At 35.8% G+C, this 22838-nt stretch overlaps 1 protein-coding gene across 1 annotated transcript; it reads left to right on the forward strand.

The window, feature by feature from the left end:
* Window positions 1-1978: 1978 nt before the first annotated feature.
* Window positions 1979-22001, forward strand: AFM (afamin). The gene is made up of 15 exons (XM_036336107.1): window positions 1979-2108; window positions 3867-3915; window positions 4218-4350; window positions 5002-5213; window positions 6033-6169; window positions 6777-6870; window positions 7628-7757; window positions 9533-9744; window positions 12332-12464; window positions 14746-14843; window positions 16307-16439; window positions 18189-18412; window positions 19522-19654; window positions 21078-21134; window positions 21809-22001. Exons 1-14 carry the CDS (start codon window positions 2006-2008, stop codon window positions 21111-21113), a joined length of 1827 nt encoding a protein of 608 aa, XP_036192000.1. The 5' UTR covers window positions 1979-2005; the 3' UTR covers window positions 21114-21134; window positions 21809-22001.
* The last annotated feature ends 837 nt before the right edge of the window (window positions 22002-22838 follow it).

The raw sequence follows: 22838 nt of genomic DNA on the forward strand, positions 1-22838 counted from the left end.
TTTTATCACTTAAAAAATGTAATCCTGGCAATCACTCAATATTATCATAATTTTTTCCTTAAAATTTTAAAAACAGCTTCATAGAATTTCTTTTTGTGTATATCTATATTTTCTTAACCACCCTTTTATTGATAGACATTTGGATTATTTCCATTCTTCTACTACAGCAAACAATGTCACAATGTACTAGTATAACCTAGTACTTTAGTCATCCTATATAATAAAGTGGTAATATGACAATTAACCCTCACACCCTCACAAGATGGCTGCCTACGACCAGGCCAGCAGATATTGCATTACAGCTTTGCATTCAAATCAAAATGGATGAGAGGATCTATTTCCCAACAGTTTATCCTCAAAAGATGTCATCAAACTTTTAGATTTTTGCCAATCAGACTGGTGAGAAATGTTACTAGGGTGTTTAGATTGGTATTCCTCTTATTATAAGTTTCTTTTTAAGATGGTTAAGGCCCATTAGTTTTTTTTCTCTTTGTGTACTATCTGCTTATATCATTCTGCTACTTTCTATCAGATTGTTGTCTTTTTCTTTTTACTTTCAATTTCCAGGAGCTCTTCGTGTATTATGATATAGATTGAAGATATTTTTTCTCAGTTTTTCCTCCAAGTTTTTGACTTTGCCTATGTATTTTTCCATGTAATGTCCTAGAGAAAATTTTTATCTAGTAGAATTTATTACTCTTTCTCTGTTTTGCACCATAGTTAAAAAAAACTATCCCCCAATTACTTGTGTTTCTTCTAGTACTTTTATTTTTTTTTTCCTTTTTACATTTGGATCTCTAATCTATTTGGAATCATTTTAGTGTATGAGTAGGCATTTGCATATAATTTTAGACTTTTAGTTTATTGTATTGGTCTCTCTCTTGGTTGCCAATGCCACACTATTTTAATTATTATAATACTAGAGGCCTGGTGCATGAAATTCGTGCATGGGTAAGGTTCCCTAGACCTAGATGACAATCAGGGATGATCTGGGCCTTCTTTCCCCTGGCTTCTGGCTGCCGGCCAGGGCCTTCCTTCCTTCCTTGGTTCTGCACTGCCCCTTAATAGTCAGTGCATGTCATAACTAGTGGTCAAACTCTTAGTCGATCAAACTCCTGAGGGGACAATTTGAATATCAACCTTTTATTATATAGGATTTTAGAATTTTTTGTACTATCCAGTAGTGCTGCTTTGCACAATACCTCATCTCAGTAACTTTTTTTTTCCTTTTTAGGGTTTTCATGATTATTTGTCCACCTTAGCCAGTGGACAAATGCTCCAGCTTCCCACTCTGGTAGGACGATTCTAGGAAATCTTCCACTTCTTAGACAGTTCCCAGTAAGATTGCACCCAGTTGCTTACACTGTTACTATTCTTATTAACACCTGCTTTGTTAGCATTTTTTTTATCATGTAATTTAAAACAGCTCCATATTTGGGATCATGTTCTTAATATAGATTCAAAAATTTGAGTGATTGGTTCAAATAACAAATTTTTTTTAGACTATTGATCCTTATTATAAACTTGTTTTCCAAAAGCTTTGAATGTATGGGTACCTGTTTTGCTATATGTTTACCAGAATATTTTAATTGCTTTTTTAATTCTAGCAGGTATAAAAATTATTATTGTTAAATTTAACTTCCTTTGATTACCAGCAAAATTTAACATTTTCTTAGTTGTGTTTTCTCTTTGGAGAATTATCTATTTTAGTCCCTTTTCTCTTAGCATATGCAATATTTCAAATTTTTTTCGGTTATCTATTTGATTTGGTATTGTGCATACTCACCTTATGAACTTTTTTCTAACTCAATAGATTTCTTTCCCAGTAAAACACAGATAATTTTTTCCTAGTTAATAATTAGCAAACATTTTGCAATGTGATCAAGTAACTATCAAATATGACGTATGTGAGAAATAGGTTAAACAGGTTACTTTTTTACTAGTAGTGTCAAAGGCTAATATAAAAACTTGATTTTCCTCTATCACATTACTTTCCTTTGTGAATATGATTTCTAAAGAAATGAAACAGTTAAAACTTACAGGTTTTGTTATTTTCTTGTTCTTTTTGACTGAATGCCTAAGCTTGCCCACAAAACCTCAAGATGTTGGTAAGAAATTTACTTGTATATCAGCTAAGGAATGACTAAGTTGGGGTAATTTCTAATTTTTTTAAATCTGTGTTCTTTCAACTTAATTTTTATTTGTGTTTGTTTTTTCTCTCTCATTCCCCTGTTAGTTTGTATATACTGATTGGAAATCCTTAACTATTCCAGATTTTGTATTTTGGTGGTCATACCCAATCTACAGACAGAAACCTAGTCTTATGTCAGTATAGAAAGTATTGCTGGGAGATATAATTTAGATTTGAAAATACTCATATTTCTCACAAATGTGTATAGTGTATAGTAACAGTGAACATTAGATTTGAGTTGGGATTTTTCCTGGAATTTTTAGTTGTTCAGCATATCTCCAGCCGGGTAGAAAAACCTTTGGGTATGCTGAACCCTGTTTCTTCCAACTATATATTTTCTAAATCTCCCCAAACCTCTACATCCTCCTGCTCACAAACCTGGCCAAGGAAGTACCCTTTTGGAGGAAAGGGTGACTTTTATATTTCTTCTACCCAAAGGGCAAAATTCTGAACTTCATCTGATCAGAGGAGGTGTCTTATTGTAATTCCTCTGGCCTGAAAGGAGTAGCCTTTTGTAATTTGCACAAAGGTGCAGTAAGTGTTTTGATTGCCATATAATGTACATAATGGCCTGAAGAGGAGGATTGTGTCTTAGTTTGATAGCCCACAGTGCCTGCTAATGAAACCCAGTCACAGGGCTTGAAAAAGAGTGATCGTTATTGAGTTTTCCTTCTCATTTGCCCCTTGTAACAACTTGTTCAAAAGTTCTACTGATTTTTGTCTCTGATATCTTTTGAACCTATGTTTTCCTTTGTATTTCCATTATCCTACTAAAATCCATGTCCTGTTGATTTCTCAGTAAAAGACTTTTTTTGTTGTTGCTGTTGTTTTTTTTTGTTTTTGCATTTTTCTATCCACTCATTCACTCTTATGTCCATCTATTTGACATAGTTCTTGTCACTTTCACTGTGCCTGGTGTCAGGTGGGTACTGGAAATATTGGGGGGAATGCTTTATAAAGTATATGATTATCTAACCAGTATGCTGTATATACATTTTAAATTGGATTATACATAGTCATGTTCATGAATCACTTGTACTGTAAGAGTAGTTAGGAACCTGATGTCCAAGGGTGGGTCATCATCGATTGCCTCATAATGTATAACTCAATATTTTGTAAAAGTAAGAACTCAGTAAAAGTAGTCATTGTGAACAAATATAAATGTGCTTGGATTATGCTAATTGGGAGGGAATCAATGATCTAAGACTAGTCCAGAGATCACCTAAATAAGTATGTGTGGCCAGCACTGTAAACCCTACTGACCATCAGCATTCCATGGCAGCTCTTGTTTGGCTCTATTGTAATATTACATCACCTATCAGTTTACCTTCACATTACTTTTATAGTCTTACATGATAAATACTTAACATGAAAGTGGTGCTTGTATTTGGCATTTGTGACTGGGAAGCCATCAATGGCAAATCTAAAGTCTGATCAGTTTGAGATTAATTCAAGTCAATTCAATTTAATGAATGTATCTTTAACACACAATCAGTTGTGAATAAGATCCCATATTTGGTTCATATGACTTTTTCCTTCTTGTTAAATATACCAAAATATTTTCTACCATTAGTTCTCTATTTTGAACTTTGTGAATTTAAATGACCTATATAGTTATTGGGAAACTGTTAAAAATATCAGGATATTTAATAATTTTAATATCTTTGCTTTTCAGGTGATTTTAATATTACCCAGAAATTTATAGAGGACAATGTTGGATATATGTGAGTTTCTCTAAAGTCTTTTTGATGATGATGGTATTTATCATAATCTAATCTGATATACTGCAGAACTGTTAATGCTTCTTAAAAGTAATTTAATTAAATAGAAACCATATAAAAAGTAAATATAGTATTAATCATAAAATTCAGATGAGGTCATTGAATTGTCAAGAAGTTGGGCAATTTGTAACCTCACACTTTGATAATTTCCTGAGATTGTCAACAAGTGGATGTTCCTATGATTTTGTTGGACATACATGGAAATTCTTTAGGTAATCATTGTGCATCTGTGTGGACTGTTGCAGCACCATCATTGCATTTGCTCAATATGTTCAGGAGGCATCCTTTGAGGAAGTAGAAATGTTCGCAAAAACCATGACGGAATACAGAGATCAATGCTTGGCCAACTCGAAACTCCCTCAGTGTTCAAAACTAGCTGTAAGTAACTTCTTTGCATTTCATAAATAAATAAGATTACTTGTCAACACAGAGAATTTTTGGCTTGAAAATTTTGAAAGAAAGATACTATGTTCCCTCATTTTACTTTGCCTGGTACTTAGGGTAAGGTAGTTTCCTAGGAGAGACGCACAGGAGGACTTGATCATGAGCTTGCAGTTCATGCTGTATATATAAAGTTACAGGGCAGCCAGAAGCCTGGCAAAGCTCACGGAAGTCTGGAGGTACCCTCCTTAGCTGCCTCTCTCAATATGGACTCCACTATCACACCCTCTTTTCCTGGCTTTTCCCACATAGACCCACCATCTGCATATCTAAAAAAGTATTATTAAACACCTCTACTAAATACTTTATCAATACCTCATCACCTTGGGAGAAAAGGAAAAACGCTGTTATGCAAGGGATATATAAGCAGCAAAGGAAAAAAAGAGGTTAGAGAGCCTCAGGATAGGATAGAAAAAGCTTGCCTAAGGGATGGTTGCCAAGGGTGTGGGTCAAGATCCTTAGCTGCTGATGTTGGGAAAATTGCAATATTTTCCTTAAAGGGTGATGCTCACTAATCATTGCATCATCTCAAAATGTTGAGAAACTATACACTGAATAGAAAGTGTCTTTTTCTTCTCTGTTGCCCAGAATGATGCTTTACTAGAAGCAATATGTGCTATGGAGGGGGTACCACAAAAGCGCAACTTTTCACACTGCTGCAATAAGGATGGCTTTGAAAGAAGACTCTGTTTCTTCTATAATAAGAAAGCTGATGTAGGATTTCTACCTCCTCTCCCTACTCTGGATCCTGAAGTGAAATGCCAGGCTTATAAAAATAACAGTGAATCTTTTCTAAGCAAGTAAGTTTGATTTTAATAGAAAAAATGATCTAATTGAAGAAATATCCTTAGGTTAAAGAATACCTAATATCTATTTCAAAGGAATATAGTGGTGTTCGTTGAGTGATTAATTCATTCAGTGTTTATTGTGTGCCAGATTCTGCGTTCAGTTGAGAATATAAACATAAGCTATGAAACCTGCTTTCAAGATCCTTTCATTAATGATGTGTATTTTCTAATGTGATAAACCCTAGAACAGAAAGTATGTGCATGGTGAAAAATTGCTAGTGGAGGAAATAATATTGCCGTCCAAGGGAAGGTACAGCTTTTACTGAGAATAAAGATGAAATCAATAATTGTTTAGCAAAAATCTGTTTTCAGTAGTGCAGTAATTACAGAAACAGAGACTTCTTTCGTGTACTCATTGAAGCCCAAATCACAAGTCTGGTTGAACGTAAGTGAATATGATCCCTGAATCTCAGATGGAGTGTGTCTAGTAGGTAGCGGTTCTTTAAACATGGAAGGGAGAGATGCCAACCATGTGGCAGCATAGGGAGGAAGGGCAATAGCCATATCTGTGTTCAGGATTATAACTGCAATCAACAATCTCATTTTAGAGTTGGCAATTCAATGAGAAGACCGTAAAATACTTTTATTGGAGACTGGATAACACTGCCTTATATTGAAGACTCGTCTAATGAGAAATCTTTCTTTCTTGTACTTTCATTTTTCACAACTTGATCTTCTTGTCTTTTCCTATCTTTCCTTTCCCTTCTATTGTTCCCTCTTTATTGTTTACCATTATTTCATTTCTTTCCTTTTCTATTTTTTCTTTTATAGGTATATCTATGAAGTTTCCAGAAGGCATCCCTTTGTTTTCACTCCTACACTTCTAACAGTCATGGGTCGTATTGAGGAGATGACTAAAACATGTTGTGAAGAACAAGACAAAGCTAACTGCTTTCGAATAAAGGCAGGTATTCCATTTATTTCATAGATAAGGATAAGGAGTCACCCAACACAGATCTTTACTGAAAATTAAATTATAGCAAAAGAGTTGTTTACCATTTATAACCATTCTCTTCCTACTTTCACCAGTTTTCAACCCATTGACCACTTGCTCTGATCTAAAAGTTCTTATTTCCCGAGACCCTTGAAAGACAGTCACCCATTTCCAGGGTCTCTCTTCTGGCTTTGTCTTACTTGTAAATTGCAAGAAAGCCCTAGTGAATAACTATTCAGGGTAAAGTTTGACATTTTATCTCCATCGTTGGCAAGATTTCTCTTAGCTAACCCTAAAATGGGTTCATCCCAGTAACGATGAAGAAGCTCATAGCACACAGCATGACTCACCTTCCCACCAAGTACAATTTAGTTATCAGAAAGACTGGTCTCACCTTTCTAGTGTGTCACAAATGAGTATTTCTTCTGATATGTAAATTTACTACAATAAAAAATCTCATATATTTTTTTAAATTTCTGAGCAAGCTTTGGAATAATTTGGTTGACATATAGTTACGAGATAAGAGAATAGTGGGATTTCGCTCTTGCTTCAATGGAATTTTCTCTTTCTTCTTCAGGCAGTACCTGTCATACAATACTTAAAAGCATTCTCTTCTTTTCAAAAAAATGTGTGTGGGGCATTTTTGAGATTTGGACCGACAGTCGTAAATTCTATGTGAGTTATTATATGTATCTTGTCTCTACTTGTATTTTTTTGTCTGTGTTCCATTTTTGTTAAATCGTTGATGACTTTTTATTTATGTTCTCCCTAGTTCCTCAGTCTATGTGGATAACTCAGAACCAGGACATTATTTCGGGATGAATAAAGACTTGGGAGGTGGGGAGAGCCCAGAAAGAGAGAGGACTAGTTCTGAGATATTTTATGGTTAGTTGAGAATCTGAATTGGTCTGAGAACTTCCAATTAGAAACTAAATCCTCCAAGTGCTTTAATTTAACATATCTACCCATCTTTGACCTTAATGACTAGAAGACTTTATATAGATACATTTTATCTCATTGCTTGACCTAACCAATAATGGTGCTAGTGTAATGTTTTGAGAAAAATTCTGAGATTTCAAGTACATCAGCAGGAGAGAAGTCTGTGATGGATTACCTATGCTGACCATGGGCTCACAACTGGAAGCGGTGGTCCTAACAAGATGAGCGTTGCTGCAAAAATTATGGGAGAGAGCACAACTCTCAGGTCATTTTATCCCCAGTCCTGATATAGGACTCAACTATAAGCCTAGGATTTTCAAAGTTATCATGCAGGTCATGCAATGTATAAACAGCTATTTGGTAAAGACTTCTGTGAAAAAAACAAGGGTACCAATACTTTTTTTGCAGCTACTTATACTGTATCATCAAATAACCCCCTCTTCTCTTACTTGCTGTTCAAGATGTTTGAGTGATTTATTAATTCTCTTTCCAGATACATTGCTATACTTAGTCAAAAATTCCCCAAGACTGAATTTGAAGAACTTACCTCCATTCTAGAAGATGTTTCTTCCAAGTATGATGGATGCTGTGAAGGGGATGCTGTGCAGTGCATCCGTGGCAGGGTAAATATTCTCTAAAACCAAGTAAAGATAGTGATTTTACAGTTATTTTTCATCCTGAAGTTTCAATAATGGGTGGCTACTTTATCATAATGAAATGAGAATGTAAATAGATTGTTAGATAAATACATAAAATAAACATAATAAAAAAATGAAATGTTAAAAAATATGCCCACAAAAACATTTTTTTAAATACATGGGATTGTTTTTAGATTATTCAGCAGATTCTATTTTATTTGGCTAAATGTGTTTGACATAAAACTTCATAAATATAGAACTTGTGAACATTCATTAACACCAGATTGAAGTATTCTTTAATATTGCACATTCTACCCTGACTAGGTGGTGCAGTTGGTTGGAGCATAGTCCTGTACACTAAAAGGTCGTGGGTTCAATTCCTGGTCAGGGCACATACCTACTAGAAGTGTAGGAGTGAAAATGTGGGTTAGATCTCATCAATGTTTCTCATAGCAATGTTTCTCTCTCTCATTAGTTACTTGTTTTTATATTGTTTGTTTATGGGAATGTGGATTTTATAGTACTGAATTAAGATATAATTGAAGATTTTTCTCTGAAGTTTGGAGCTGAGACAAAGGGATCATATTATATCCTTAATATCTTCTTTGATGCCTTTATAGAGAAATAAGAGAACTTGAATTGTAGTTCATTCAAAATAGAAATGAATTCCAGATAATAAGGTATGTGTTGCCTAGAATGATAATGGCCTTAGGTGAGAGGTGCATATGTTTGCAAAGACTGGCTCTCTGGTTCTATGTAGTTTATGGAAAACATGATTCCACTCCCCATTCCACTTCTCACCTCAACCCAGAGCTTTATCCCATTCTTCACCCTCAGTGAGCATGAAAGTCACAGAAAAAGATTCGAGGCAGGAGGAAGAACTTGAGCAAAGTCCGAGAGATCTGGGATGGCCTGATGTGTTCATGGCACTCAATGGAGTTCATGTGAAGCTGCAACAGAGAGTAGAAACAATGTGCAGCCTCATTCTGGAAAGTCTGGAGAAGGAACTAGGGGCCAGATTAGCTTGTAAAAAATTATCCAGCTAATGTATAAATAAGATAACTTCATCCCTGTCTTATTTTCACAACTTTATGTGGACATCAGAATTGGGATGAGAGACAGGGAGAGGGACTAGAGTAGGTTTTTTATTTTGTACATTATTTGATAATTTGAACAGCTTCAAATTAATAAGATCCATTGGAAAATGACAACAGTGAGTAGAATAGTTTCTTATGTTTCAGAAGTCTTCATCTGGTAGTTACTATAGAGGTTTATTTGTTTATCATTCTTTCTTTTACTTACCAAATGTTTATTGAGTTTCTACTATGTGCTTGGCAATGTAGTTTCAGGACACAAGGAAGAAATCTAGGATTATAGATATTAAAGTAACATATCTTTGGTGTTTCTCATTGAAGCACAGGTAAACTCTTATGGGAAAGAAGCTACATATAGAATTTAAAATAACAATAAATCAGAGAAGTAGGGGTAAAGTATTTAAATGATTACTATTTAACAATAAATGTGAATTTATATAATAGAGTTTACTTTTCATAGTTCTATCATCTAAAATCTTGAGTAAAAAAGCTTGTTTTAATTTGATACTTGATGTGTATTAAATTAATACAAAATTTAAATAAATTATATCCATCAAAACGAAGCAATTTCAGATGCTATGCTCATGGTTGGCTTTGCATTTCATTATGAAGGAAAACCCAGTCGCAACAAAGTTGGGTAAATAAAGTCATTTCTCATTCTTACAGAGCAAGCTTATGAGTCATATTTGTTCAAAACAAGATTCTATCTCAAGCAAAATTAAAGAGTGCTGTGAAAAGAAAATACCAGAGCGTGGCGAGTGCATAATTCAGCGTAAAGATGACAAGCCCCAGGATTTATCTCTAAAAGAAGAAAAATTTACTGAAAATAAAAATGTGTGTGAAGAACGAAATGCTGACCAAGATACCTTCATGGCTAAGTAATATAACTCTATATTGAAATTTATAAGGCAAACAGAAACTTATGATTTGACCTATTTTGGCCAACTTGGGTTGAAAGAATGGGCACCATTTAATTCATTGGGTAGTATATAATTTTAAAAAATCATGGTTACAAACTATGGTATTTTCACAATTTTAAGAAAATGCAACTGTGTTTTTATAGTGATGGCTAACATTTATTGAGTACTTGATATGTACCTGACAATGGGCTAATCTATATAGATTATCTATTTCAATTCTTATAAAGTCATGTAAAATAAATGATTCCCCCCATTTTTTCAGATGAGCAAACTGAGGTACAGAGAAGCTCAGTAACTTACCCAAAGTTCATAGCTAAAAAAATGACAGAGTAAGGATTTGACTCCAGAAGGTTGTGGGCTTAACTGTCATGGGATGCCACCCCAGCTGTTCAAGGCAAAACTAGTGGACTTGGAACCAAAGGGACAAGATATGAATCCTGATTGAATCACTGGGATGAGTTAACCTTTCTGTGCTTTAATTCACCATATATAAAATTTATGGAATAGTCATTCATTCATTGTAAGTTTATTGATAATGGAATATAATTCAGGAGCTTTACTAGGTTTACTATAGGGTTTCTATATCTCCAATAAGCTTTCATCAATAGGGAGCAAAATGTGAGAAGAGACAGACATACAAATGAGTGCAAGAAATGTTCTTTTATTTCGTGCACCATATGCTAAGTAATGTGAGGGCAGAGAAGAAGGAAGTGGTCAATGGTATTTTGGGCTGCTGGAAAAGCTTGATCAGAAGGAAGTTCTTGAGGAAACTTTGGTAATCCAGGGGGTAGAGCATGGACTGAAGTATAAAACCACTTGGTGTATATGTGGCTATGAACAGAGTATCTGCAGAGAAAGACAGGGTAGTAAGAAGTGAAAGGGTTCAGGTCATGCAGGCATGCCAAGTAACGAGATGCCGCTGCAGGATTTTCATTAAAGAATAAGGAAGGACAAAATCACTTTTGTTTCTTAGAAACTTCATCTGGAATAAATCCCAGTTTGGGGCTTAGGTGGTTGGGTAAGTAGTTTTCAGATTCAATGAGATGGAAAGTATGGGTGAAGAAGCAGGTTATGGGGGTATGATAGTATTTTTGAATCTATGCACATTGACTGTGAGATGCCTGTAGAAAAATTCACTGGAACTGTCAAGAGAAAATTTTACATGACAACCTGGAGCTCTGGAAGGAGGCCTGGACTGAAGATACAGGCTATTGAATATTTACCAAATTTTAAGTGCTTCTTACCTGTTGTCATATATATTTCAAAACAACCCTCTGAGGCTAAAATACTTTTATTATTCTCATTTTACAAGCAAAGAAACTGAAGCACAGATGTTACGTAACTTGCTTTAAAGTCACATAGCTAATATGCTGGAGAGCCAGGATTCAAATGCAAGCAGTCTGACTCCAGACTCCTGTTGTTACAACCACTGTGATCTATTGCTTCTCATAAGTCATGGTGCTAAATCAAATTAAAGTAAACCAAATGATAGATGTAATGCATTTCACTTGAGCCTGACATAAGCGCTTACTAAATGCAAGCAATCAGATAAGAAGAAGGAATAAAAGGCATCCAAATTGGAAAAAAAGAAGTGAAACTGTCCTTATTCACAGATGACATGATACTATTCATAGAAAACCCCAAAGACTCCATCAAAAAACTACTAGACCTAATAAATGAATTTGGCAATGTAGCAGGATGTAAAATCAACACCCAGAAATTTATGGCCTTTTTATACACCAATAATGAACTCACAGAAAGAGAAATGAAAAAAAAAAACAAACCATTTACCATTGCAACATAAAAATTAAGGTACCTAGAAATAAACGTAACTAAATATGTAAAAGACCTGTACTCGGAAAACTATAGGACACTGAAAAAAAAGATAGAGGAAGACATAAACAAATGGAAGAACATACCATGTTCATGGATTGATTGAATCAACATCATTAAAATGTCCATACTACCCAAAGCAATCTACAGATTCAATGCAATCCCTATTAATTACTAATGGCATATTTCAAAGATCTAGAACAAACTCTCCAAAAATTCATCTGGAATATAAAAAGACCTCGAATAGCCACAGCAATCCTGAGAAAGAAAAACAAAGTTGGAGGGATCACAATACCGGATATCAAGTTATATTACCAAGCCACGGTTCTCAAAACTGCCTGATACTGGCACAAGAATAGACATATAGACCAATGGAACAGAACAGAGAACCCAGAAATCGACCCAAGCCATTATCCTCAATTAATATCTGATGCTTTATTAATTAAATAATCTTAATAATTAATTCTAATTAACTCTAACAATTCCATCCTCTAAGTAAAAGCATTGTTAGTTTAAATCATTATTTATAGAGAATTTAGGTAAAATAATAGCCTGTACTTACATTGCCCTCCTAAATCACTCCCTGACCAAACCAGAGGAGGCACGACATTTGAGAGCAGACTTAATATTCAATCTAGACTATAAGATAGCAGGATTTGGTGTTTTTCTCATTCTCTAAGTTCTAATATACAAGATACTTTACACATCACAGGTTTCTTTATGAATACTCAAGGAGACATCAAGAACTGTCTACACCGGAGCTTTTAAGAATTGCTAGAGTGTACGATGACCTCCTGAGAGAGTGTTGCAACACAGAAAACCCTCCAGACTGTTACAGTACCTTGGTAGGTTCCATTCGGTGGGCCCTGAGGAATAAACAAAACCCACAAATCAAAACAACACACACATAAAAATTGATATCAAAGTTTTAATTTAGTCTAGGGCAGAGGTTCTCAACCTGTGGGTCGCGACCCCTTTTGGGGTCGATCGACCCTTTCACAGGGGTCGCCTAAGACCATCGGAAAACACATATATAATTACATATTGTTTTTGTGATTAATCACTATGCTTTAATTATGTTCAATTTGTAACAATGAAATTGGGGTCACCACAACATGAGGAACTGTATTAAAGGGTCGCGGCATTAGGGAGGTTGAGAACCACTGGTCTAGGGGGTAGAAAATGTGACTGACCAATCTGAGTCTATTTGGAATTCAGTGCAAGGTGACCACTAAGAAGACCAAAATCATTGGGTTATGTATAATGTTTTGAACTATTAATCCTGTGTGTTGATGAACAAATGTCCCATTAAATATTTTTCATTTGCATTTTTATTTATGTACTCTGTATCTTATCAAATCATACTGAATATTTTTATGATTATAAAAATAATAAATGATTATTAAAGAGAATTTAAAAAGTACCAAAAATTGCAAAAAAAAATATAAAACCTTTCTGATTTTGTCACCAAGAAATAGCTATAATTAACATTTTCTTTCATCTTTTGAATTAAATATTCTTATACAGGGTGGGGTAAAAATATAGTTTATAGTTGTTCATATGGAAAACAATACAATAATTAATAAACAATAAGACAAGAATAATCTATTTTTTGTGCACTCTAACCTACTTTTGCCCACCCTGTATATGAATGTGTTTCAAAATAACATTAGAATAACATTTCTGCTGGAATTTTTGGATGTGTTTTTCATTTAGTGTCATAGAAAACTTTATGTCATTAAATGGAATTCAAAATCTACTTTAAACAGAGGTATACCATAATAATAATTTACTTAACTGCTTTTCTACTATTTTGGGCATTTTGGATGTTTAGTTATTAGGTTTTGTAAATCTTATAAGCAATATCTCTGTAATCATTTTTATTAATATTTATTATTAATTATTTTCTTAAAATAGATTATCAGAAGGGAAATTATTAGGTTAAATATGTAGGCATAAATTTAATATTTAATACAAATGTCTTAGTTATTCTAGAAAGTTTTTACCAACATATAGTCCTACAAGAATACTTATATGCACATGAAAATGAACTTTACTAGATTTATATATAAAAAATAGTGAATATATTTTAAGCAAACCTTTGATTTTTTAAATGAAATTAAGCTTTTCCTGTATAATTTTAGCTATAGTAATTATGTTTTCTATAAACAATTTGTTCATGTTTGTTACCCATTTTCTTATTGAAATTCATGTTTTTACTATCAATTCATATGTACTCTTTTTGTATTATAAAAATTATTTGAAATTTATGATTTATTTCTCATTCATATGATATATGATGCTTTTGGTTTATTTAAAAAATTTATTCCACTTGCCATAAAAGCCAGTTTATACTCATTTATATTTGAGCAATGAAGTAAGAAGACTTGAGTTTCAGTACAGCTCTACCACTGTACCTAATGAAGAGGGTTTTTTCTGATTCTTAAATGAATCATACTGCTATAATTTTTTATTTTATTTTACATGGAGACACAATTTGTCCCACAGCATCTACTCACTGGTGTGTAGTTTTCTCTCTGGTGTTGACTCAGCAAGTGTCTAATTTTATGTCTCATGAGAGAGAGAGTTTATAAAGTATTTGAAGACAACTCTTGGAAGTTCCAATTTCCAACATTAACTGATGAAAAAGAAGGTATAACATAAAGGTAAATGGGATTCATTTACTTTTATTTATACAAATATTCTTTAGCAGTACTTATCAGCTGGATCATTCTGGGCAAGTCACTATTTCACAAGTCCAGTTTCCATTACGTAAAAACAGATTAACAGCTGTTCTGTCTACTTCAAAGTGAGAATGAAATATAATCCTTCTCACCATGAGATTTGAATTATACTTTGTAAATTGGAAAGCTAAAAAAGTGCAAAATGATGAAAAATTTGGACTTTCATATTTAAGCCAAAAAAGTATCTATAACTATAATTGAATGAGATACAAATTTTTACACACACATATAAAGAAAACTACCCTTGATTTAGTGAGTAATGTAAGCTAATAATAGTTGGAAAATAGTATATAAGTTAAAAAAGCTATTTGACAACTCGATGTGAAGTTTATGATTAAATTTTAGATAAAATATTCATAAGCATAATCGTTCTTATTTTCAGGAAAACAAATTCAATGAGACAACGGAGAAAAGCCTCAAAATAGTACAACGGGAATGTGAACATTTCCAGAATTTGGGGAAAGATGACTTGAAATACCAGTAAGTTGTTTGCATAAGTCGGTTAACACTTGTGATCAGGATAAAATAAAGAGAGCCACTAAGTGTCAAAATTTTAGTTCAGTTGTTCAGTTATGGTGAATTCATAAACTCTGGGAAAGAATAAAACCACAAAGTCAGGAAGTACATTGAGCTATCATAGTAAGCTCTTGTCAGGAAGGAGGCTAGAAATTAAAGAAATACAGGATGCTGGAGAAACTGATTCTATAATATTTTAGTTTTTGTTTGGACTCATCTTTCCTACTCTTAACCCAGAATTTCTGGATTCTTACCCATTTGGGGGTGAGGGTGAGGTGAAGTCAAGTTTAAGTGGTTACAATTTCCCAAGGAAAGGATGGTTTGCCAGGATTTAAGCCCATCTTATTAAGTTTGTAGAAATAACTATGGATTTTCTTAAAGTTTTAATATTTATTTTCTAGCGCTCTGGTGAACATTCATGGATAATATGCAGTTTATTCTGGGTTTTCTTAATTAATTACCATAATAATCTAGTGTGTGTTGAAAACAAACATTTTCAAATCAAAACATTGTTTAAAAAATATGGATTTTTTTGGTTTGTTTGTTTTTGTTTGTTTATTTAAAGTATTACATGTCTCCTTTTTCCCTGATTAACCACCCCCGCCACTCCCACCTCTGAGGGCAAGCCCCCACTGCCCCAGTGTCTGTGTCCATTGGTCGTGCTAATATGCATGCATACTTTGGAAACAGCCTAAGTGCCCATAAGCAGATGAGTGGATTAAAAAACTGTGGTATATCTACGCAATGGAATACTACACTGCTGCAAAAAAGAAGGAACTTTTACCATTGGCAACAGCATGGATGGAACCGGAGAGCATTATGCTAAGTGAAATAAGCCAGTCAGAGAAACATGAATATCACATGCTCTCACTCATACGTGGGATGTAATGATCTACATAAATTGATGAACAAAAATAAACCCAGAGACAAAGTGGCACTGAGCAGACAGTCCAACCAAAATGTGTTTTAACTATTTCTGCAATCTGGTTGTTTGCTGGGAAGTCACTCAGCCCATTAAAGATCTTAGTTTCTTTCATTTCAGTTTATCCTTTTCCACGTGTACTTATTAAATTCTCCCTTTACAATATTTATTACCTCGGCAAGGGATTTCAAGCAGGATTTTATATACTAGCCAAGGTATTTGCTGCCAAGGAGCTCCTCATCCCACAGGTAAACAGGAAGGGCAAACCTGAGAGTTTCTGAGATTACCGTGAAATTAGAAGGAAGCCAAAATACAGAGGTCCAGAAGGCAGGGTGCAGGAAAACAGAGTGAAGAGACAGTTCTCTAGCTTTTTATGAGAGGACTGAGGTTCACATTGTCCTTACATTGATTGTTTGTAGCCTAAAGTGTTGGGGTTTCAAGTAGTGAGACAAGGGAAAATGGGTACCTGCTTCGTTCGGAACCAAACAGTCAAATGTTCTTTCAGCTACTTTATCAAATTCACAAAGATAGCTCCTCAGCTCTCCACGGACGAACTGACCTTTCTTGGCGAGGAAATGGTGACAGCTTTACTCACCTGCTGCACTCTGAGTGAAGAGTTTGCCTGCGTTGATAATTTGGTGAGCATGGCCCATGTATCTGACTATTTCCACCAAACAAAACCAGCACCTACAGACATAATGTTCCAAAAATGTATACACACTTTGAGTGATGATTAAGTCAGTGTTTATTAACATATAGCTCATTTTCAAAATTTAAAAGTATCTACAGAAATGAATTATTTTGTTTTGTCAATGTCTGCTTTCAAATTGATGACCGTTTTGGTCCAGGCACTGCTGAAAACACGCAACAATAGAATCACAAGCATCAAGAATCATTGTGTTTGGTGTTTTTGTACACCCTCAATTTGCCAACTGTTGCCAGTTTTGTACCATAAGCTTTACCTTTTATGTGTCCCCATAAAAACTTTTTTTTTCAAAGCTTAATCTGGCTTCACCCATTATTCCAAATCAGTTAAACCTGAAAAGGAGTGCAAATTAAGTGAGTTATCAGTTGTTATAATGTGTCGACATTTTTACACACACTGAATAATTATAAAGGCAGTATTTGTACTTCAACTGCATTTTCAAACTTCCAGTAGCATTTTAGGATTAATTTTCTTTGTTCAAAGCTTAGTCTTGCTGAAAAGAAAGAAACAGGTATTGAGCCATCAGCTATTGAAGTGTGTATACATGATTTTGGGACACCCTGTATATGTCCTCATTGCTTTATAGCACTTATGTGTTTTCCTCTCTTCATTGTTTTCAGCGTTGTTAAGCAAGGAATGTCAAGTTTTCTTTTTGTAAAAAAAAATTTTTGTTTTAATTGCTTAAAGTATTACAGAGTATTACATATGTCTCCTTTTTTCCCCCCTTGACATTCCTCCGGCCTCCCCTACTCCCCAGTGTCTTGTGTCCATTGGTTATTCTTATATGCATGCATACAAGTCCTTTGGTTGATCTCTTACCCACGCCTTCCCCCTGCCCCCCATCCCTCCCCAGCCTTCCTGCTGTAGTTTGACAGTCTGTTTGATGCTGCTCTGCCTCTGTATCTATTTTTGTTCATCAGTTTATAATGGTCTTTATTATCCATAAATGAGTGAGATCATGTGGTATTTTTCTTTCATTGACTGGCTTATTTCACTTAGCATAATGCTCTCCAGTTCCATCCATGCTGTTGCAAATGGTAAGAATTCCTTCTTTTTTACAGCAGCATAGTATTCCATTTTGACTCACTGAATCAAAATCATAAGAAGAAAAAGAGAATGTCTTAAATATTTTCTTGGAATTCTCCAAATCATCTTTCTTAACTCTTATTTATATAGAAGTAATTTGTTAGGACAAATGTTTTAGGCATCACAATAATGTTTCAGAATATAGGAAACCTTATAATTTTAAGTAATGTTACAAGTTCTCCCACCAGGTCAGTCAGGGAATTGCTGTTTCCCTGCCCCTCGGGTGTATTTTAGGGTTGGAGTGAACAGAACCCTGGGACACATTCCAGGAGAGATAAGTCTAAGGGCCATAGTGTTTGGTTGCCATTTTCATTTAGCTGTTTGCAGCTAACAATCACAAATTTGTGTATGTGATAATAAGAAATCAGTCTCTAGGCATTTAAATTGCTATGGTTTGAAATGTTGTTATATGTAATGCCACTTAGGACCCCAGCTCCTACTTTTCTTTGTACATAATGTCATGTTATGAGTGCATGGGTTTTTCTGAGTAAAGTTAACAGTGAACTTATAACAATCTAATGATTCACCTAACCATGTTTCAGAGCACCACTTAAGTTTTAAAGTCCTATCTGAGTTCCAAATTTCATTGGTACAGGTGGATTTAGTTATTGGAGAGATATGTGGAGTAAATGGGAATCGAACCATCAACCCTGCAGTGGACCACTGTTGTAAAACCAACTTTGCCTTCAGAAGGCACTGCTTTGAGGCCCTGGAAGCCGATAAAACATATGTGCCTCCATCTGCCTCTCAAGGTTTATTCATGTTTCGCACAGACTTGTGTCAGGCACATGATGAGGAGCTCCAGAGAAAGAAAGACAGGTACTACCATTCTCTTCCACTCGCCTTCTTCTGCAGCCGGAAGACACACTGTGTGTTAATAAGAAGGTTTATTGTAATGGATATGTGATTTTGGTATTACAGTCCTTTTCCTTCCATCAAATTGCCCTGTCTCTCTAACTCGGAAAAACACCAGAGCATATTGATTGCATTGTTTAACATTGAAACCTAGCTAGCCTTTTCCTTTGCTGTGGACATGGAATGTCCAACAGACTGTGAGTTGGGAAAGTGAGTTAGGATACCCAGCAGAAAGGCTTATTCTATATAATAAAAGGCTAATATGAAAATTGGCCGAACAGCAGAACAACCGGTCCCTATGATGCACACTGACCACCAGGGGGCAGACACTCAATGCAGGAGCTTCCCCCTGGTGGTCAGTGCGCTCCCACAGGGGGAGAACCGTTCAGCCAGAAGCTGGGCTCATGGCTGGCGAGCACAGCGGTGGTGGTTGGATCCTCTCTAGGCCAGCAGTTGGACATCTCCAGAGGGGTCCTGGACTGTGAGAGGGCGCAGGCCAGGCTGAGGGATCCCCTCTCCCCCAGTGCACGAATGTCATGCACCAGGCCTCTAGTAGGATTATAATTAATCAAATTTTCTTGAGAGAATGCCCTGAGAATCTCACTTAGTGTTTGAAAAAAGGAGAGACCTGAAAGTGATAGGAATCTTACTTTTATTTTCTTAAGCAATACTATAAATGTCAAGAAATAAGACCTAGTTTTTAGATTTAGGCAATGTCTATATCAAGTGGAGTGGAAATAAATTTTCTAGGAAGATCAAATGTAGTCACATATTCTATAATACTGTGATAATGAAGACATAATATATGTTCACATTTTTTATACTATCTTGTCTATAAACCTATAAAGTTACATAACCCTATAAAGATTGTTACCATGGAAATCCATCCCATAAGTTTAACAGAAAAATTTTAGGAGAACCTTTCAAAAGTGGGAATATTTTAACTTTTTATACTCACTCAAATTGAGATGCCTCCTTTCCCAATATATATGATACCATAACAAGCATTTTGGAGAAGAAGAACTTAAGAAATAAATTTTTAATTAATTCTATTTGACATCTTTGGGTTACAGGTTTCTTGTGAATTTAGTGAAGCTAAAGCCTGAACTTACAGATGAGGAGCTGCGGTCATCGCTTACAGAGTTCACTAACCTAGTGGACAAGTGCTGCAAAGCAGAGGGGCCTGAAGCCTGCTTCAATGAAGAGGTAGTTACATTTATTTTCCACTGAAATTCTAAGGTGTTCCTACTCAAATAAAATGCAACGGAACTCCCCATAAGATTTTGAATCATCCCACAATGTCTCAGAGGCTGATATTTGAGGGTATAGTTGCTACACAGCTACTATGCATCCTGTCACTGACAGGGTTTTGGCAGTGTCTCCTTGGTGACAACATGGTATAAGAAAAGATGTCAGGAAAACCTGGGTTCAGATGCCACCAGTCTTAAACTGAACTGTAGTTCACCACCTGTAAATAAGGATGGTTGGCAATCATTGTCCCTGAATTATGCCATTAGCCCTTTTCTGTGTTGAATCACCCCTTATCTAATAAAAAAAAAAATAGTCAAACTGACTTGGGAAGGAAATTAATCAGCTTCACAGACAAATGAGAAGGGCATTAGTATGTGAAGTCTTTCAGGGCAAGGCTGTCTCACCTTCCTGACCTTGTCCCAACATCCCTAGGTTGAGAATAGACGTGTGTGAAGTGAGGAAGTGGGAGGTCAGGGTAGCAGGAGATGAGGAAAGAGAGGACATGCGTCCTGCTTCTTCTCACTCCAGTGACCGGAGTCTGACGGACTCACTGTGGTGTCCAGGCACCTCAGTACCTGTGAATGCAGCCCCAGTGATGGCTCCTTGGAAGGACCTCTTCACCGTTTACCAACATTGCTTCTCACCATTTCTTTCCTAGCGACACCCACTCTACTCCAGACTACCTCTCAATTCACATGCACACACAGACTTTGTGCACAATCGGTACTTGTGCACACTCCCAGGCACACACTCACCCACAGCTTTCATTCCGGTTGAGAGCCCTCTGTGTTTTCATTCAGTGCCTAGTCTGTGAAAAATTTATTTTGGAACAAATATTAGTTTTTAAAAAAATATGTTTAACATAATTAGAGGCATGAGTCAATATCTAGCATCTAACTGAGTGTGTATCTGAGGCCACGTAAAGGGAGGGATAAATTCATTGGGAGTTCATAGAAGGTTTGGGGTGTCTGGACTCAAATTCATTTGAAAAAAGAGTGTTCACTGTCTCCCTGCACAATATATGAATAGTTTAATTTTTATTTCCAAAATTCAAGGTAGCATATGCCTCTAAATTTAAATAATGCCTTGCCCTAACCGGTTTGGCTCAGTGGATAGAGCATTGGCCTGCAGACTCAAGGATCCCAGGTTTGACTCCGGTCAAAGGCATCTACCTTGGTTGTGGGCACATCCCCAGTAGCGGGGCATGCAAGAGGCAGCTGATCGATGTTTCTCATCGATGTTTCTAACTCTCTGTCCCTCTCCCTTCCTCTCTGTAAAAAATCAATAAAATCTATTTAAAATTAAGAATAATGTCTTAAATTTTAATTAATTAATTAATTAATTAATTTATTTATTTATTTTTGTTTCCCCCTCTTAGGGTCCAAAATTGGCAGCCAAAAACCAGGCTTCTTGAGAAACACAAAAAACTACAAAGGTAACATTCCCTTTAAATGCCAAATGTATTTGTAGCTTCTCTAATTGTCCTGGCTTCCCCCCTCCTGAGCTGCCATGTCTATTTCTGGTTAATCCCAGATGCCTTGTACTAACAGACCCCGATATTGGTCCTGGGATGTTTCTTTGGGCGTCTACCACTCCTAATGGGCTGGCATTGCTGCCTTGGAGCCGGCACTTCTTACGGTCCAAGCAGTTTTCTAAATAACCCCAAGGCATCCACTCCTCTGCCTCTGCTGTTGCACTCAGCTCTCTGGACCAGAAAGGGGAGGCCATCGGATGTCTGGATGTTGACAGAGAGAGGAGGGGTTGGGATGGCAGACAGGCCTCAGCCAATCTGTTCCAAGAGTCTTACTGCAGCATTTACACAAACAAAAAGCAATGCTTGTGATTTCAAAAATGTATATATAGATGCACTTTCTTCTGCACTTTAGGTAAGATTCATATACAAATTTTAGGAACAAAATGTTGCATAGATATAGCAATGATGTTCAATGCCCAGGAAGAGAGACCTGGCCACCATAGGGAGTAGGTTTGTATCTACAAGAGGCAGAACAGAGTTACCATTAGCTATTTTTTATATACATGACTTTCCATCACCCAAGCTATAATATTTCATATTCTTTTGCTGCATAAGATACTATTTTTTCTTCCCAGGCTGTGGAGAAAAGAGAGGAAGACCAATTTACCCACTTCCAGCTGTCTTGGAATTTCATTTTCTGAGAAGAATACAGTAAAAAGAACGTTTTCCTAAAATGTTATTATAACACAAAATATAGAGCTATTTCTCAAAGACTGATGTCATGTGTCAAACTGATAAAATTAAACAATCAAGATTATTCCATCAATATCTCTGGCTCACTGGCTAAATCTATTCCATAGAAGGCAGGATTCAAAATAGCAAAGGTGTTGGCATAATCCTCACAGACCCTCTTCTTGTTGCTATTGGCAAGGAAAAGGGGAGTTGAGGGCACCCAGCATTGCTGCTGCTGCTGCTACTACTATCACCTGTTGGCGCTTAATGTTTTCCATGTACCAAACACTGTCCCTAGGTACCTTTCATGCATCATCGCATTTAATCCTAACAACTCTATGAAGTATACATCATTTCTTTTTTTTTTTTAATTAAATCTTTATTGTTCAGATTATTACATTTGTTCCTCTTTTTTTCCCCCCATAACTCCCCTCCTCCCAGCTCCCGCCCCACCCTCCGCCCTCACTCCCCACCCACTGTCCTCTTCCATAGGTGCACGATTTTTGTCCAGTCTCTTCCCGCATCTCCCACACCCCTTTCCCCCCCAAGAATAGTCAGTCCATTCCCTTTCTATGTCCCTGATTCTATTATGATCACCAGATTATTTATTCACTTGATTCTTAGATTCACTTGTTGATAGGTGCATATTTGTTGTTCATAATTTGTATCTTTACCTTTTTTTTTCTTCTTCCTCTTCTTAAAGGATACCTTTCAGCATTTCATATAATACTGGTTTGGTGGTGATGAACTCCTTTAGCTTTTCCTTATCTGTGAAGCTCTTTATCTGACCTTCCGTTCTGAATGATAGCTTTGCTGGATAAAGTAATCTTGGTTGTAGGTTCTTGGTATTCATCACTTTGAATATTTCTTGCCATTCCCTTCTGGCCTGCCAAGTTTCTGTTGAGAAATCAGCTGACAGTCGTATGGGTATTC

The sequence above is a fragment of the Myotis myotis genome, unplaced genomic scaffold (assembly GCF_014108235.1).
Source record: "Myotis myotis isolate mMyoMyo1 unplaced genomic scaffold, mMyoMyo1.p scaffold_m19_p_1, whole genome shotgun sequence".
NCBI classification, from domain to species: Eukaryota; Metazoa; Chordata; class Mammalia; order Chiroptera; family Vespertilionidae; genus Myotis; species Myotis myotis.

Excerpts from the sequence above, each read along its gene's own strand:
- AFM (XM_036336107.1), top strand. The coding sequence starts at position 2,006 with ATGATTTCTAAAGAAATGAAACAGTTAAAACTTACAGGTTTTGTTATT. Across the intron at positions 6,871-7,627 it reads CCGACAGTCGTAAATTCTAT|ATACATTGCTATACTTAGTC; the intron begins GTGAGTTATTAT and ends TTCTCTTTCCAG. Across the intron at positions 19,655-21,077 it reads AAGCCTGCTTCAATGAAGAG|GGTCCAAAATTGGCAGCCAA; the intron begins GTAGTTACATTT and ends TCCCCCTCTTAG.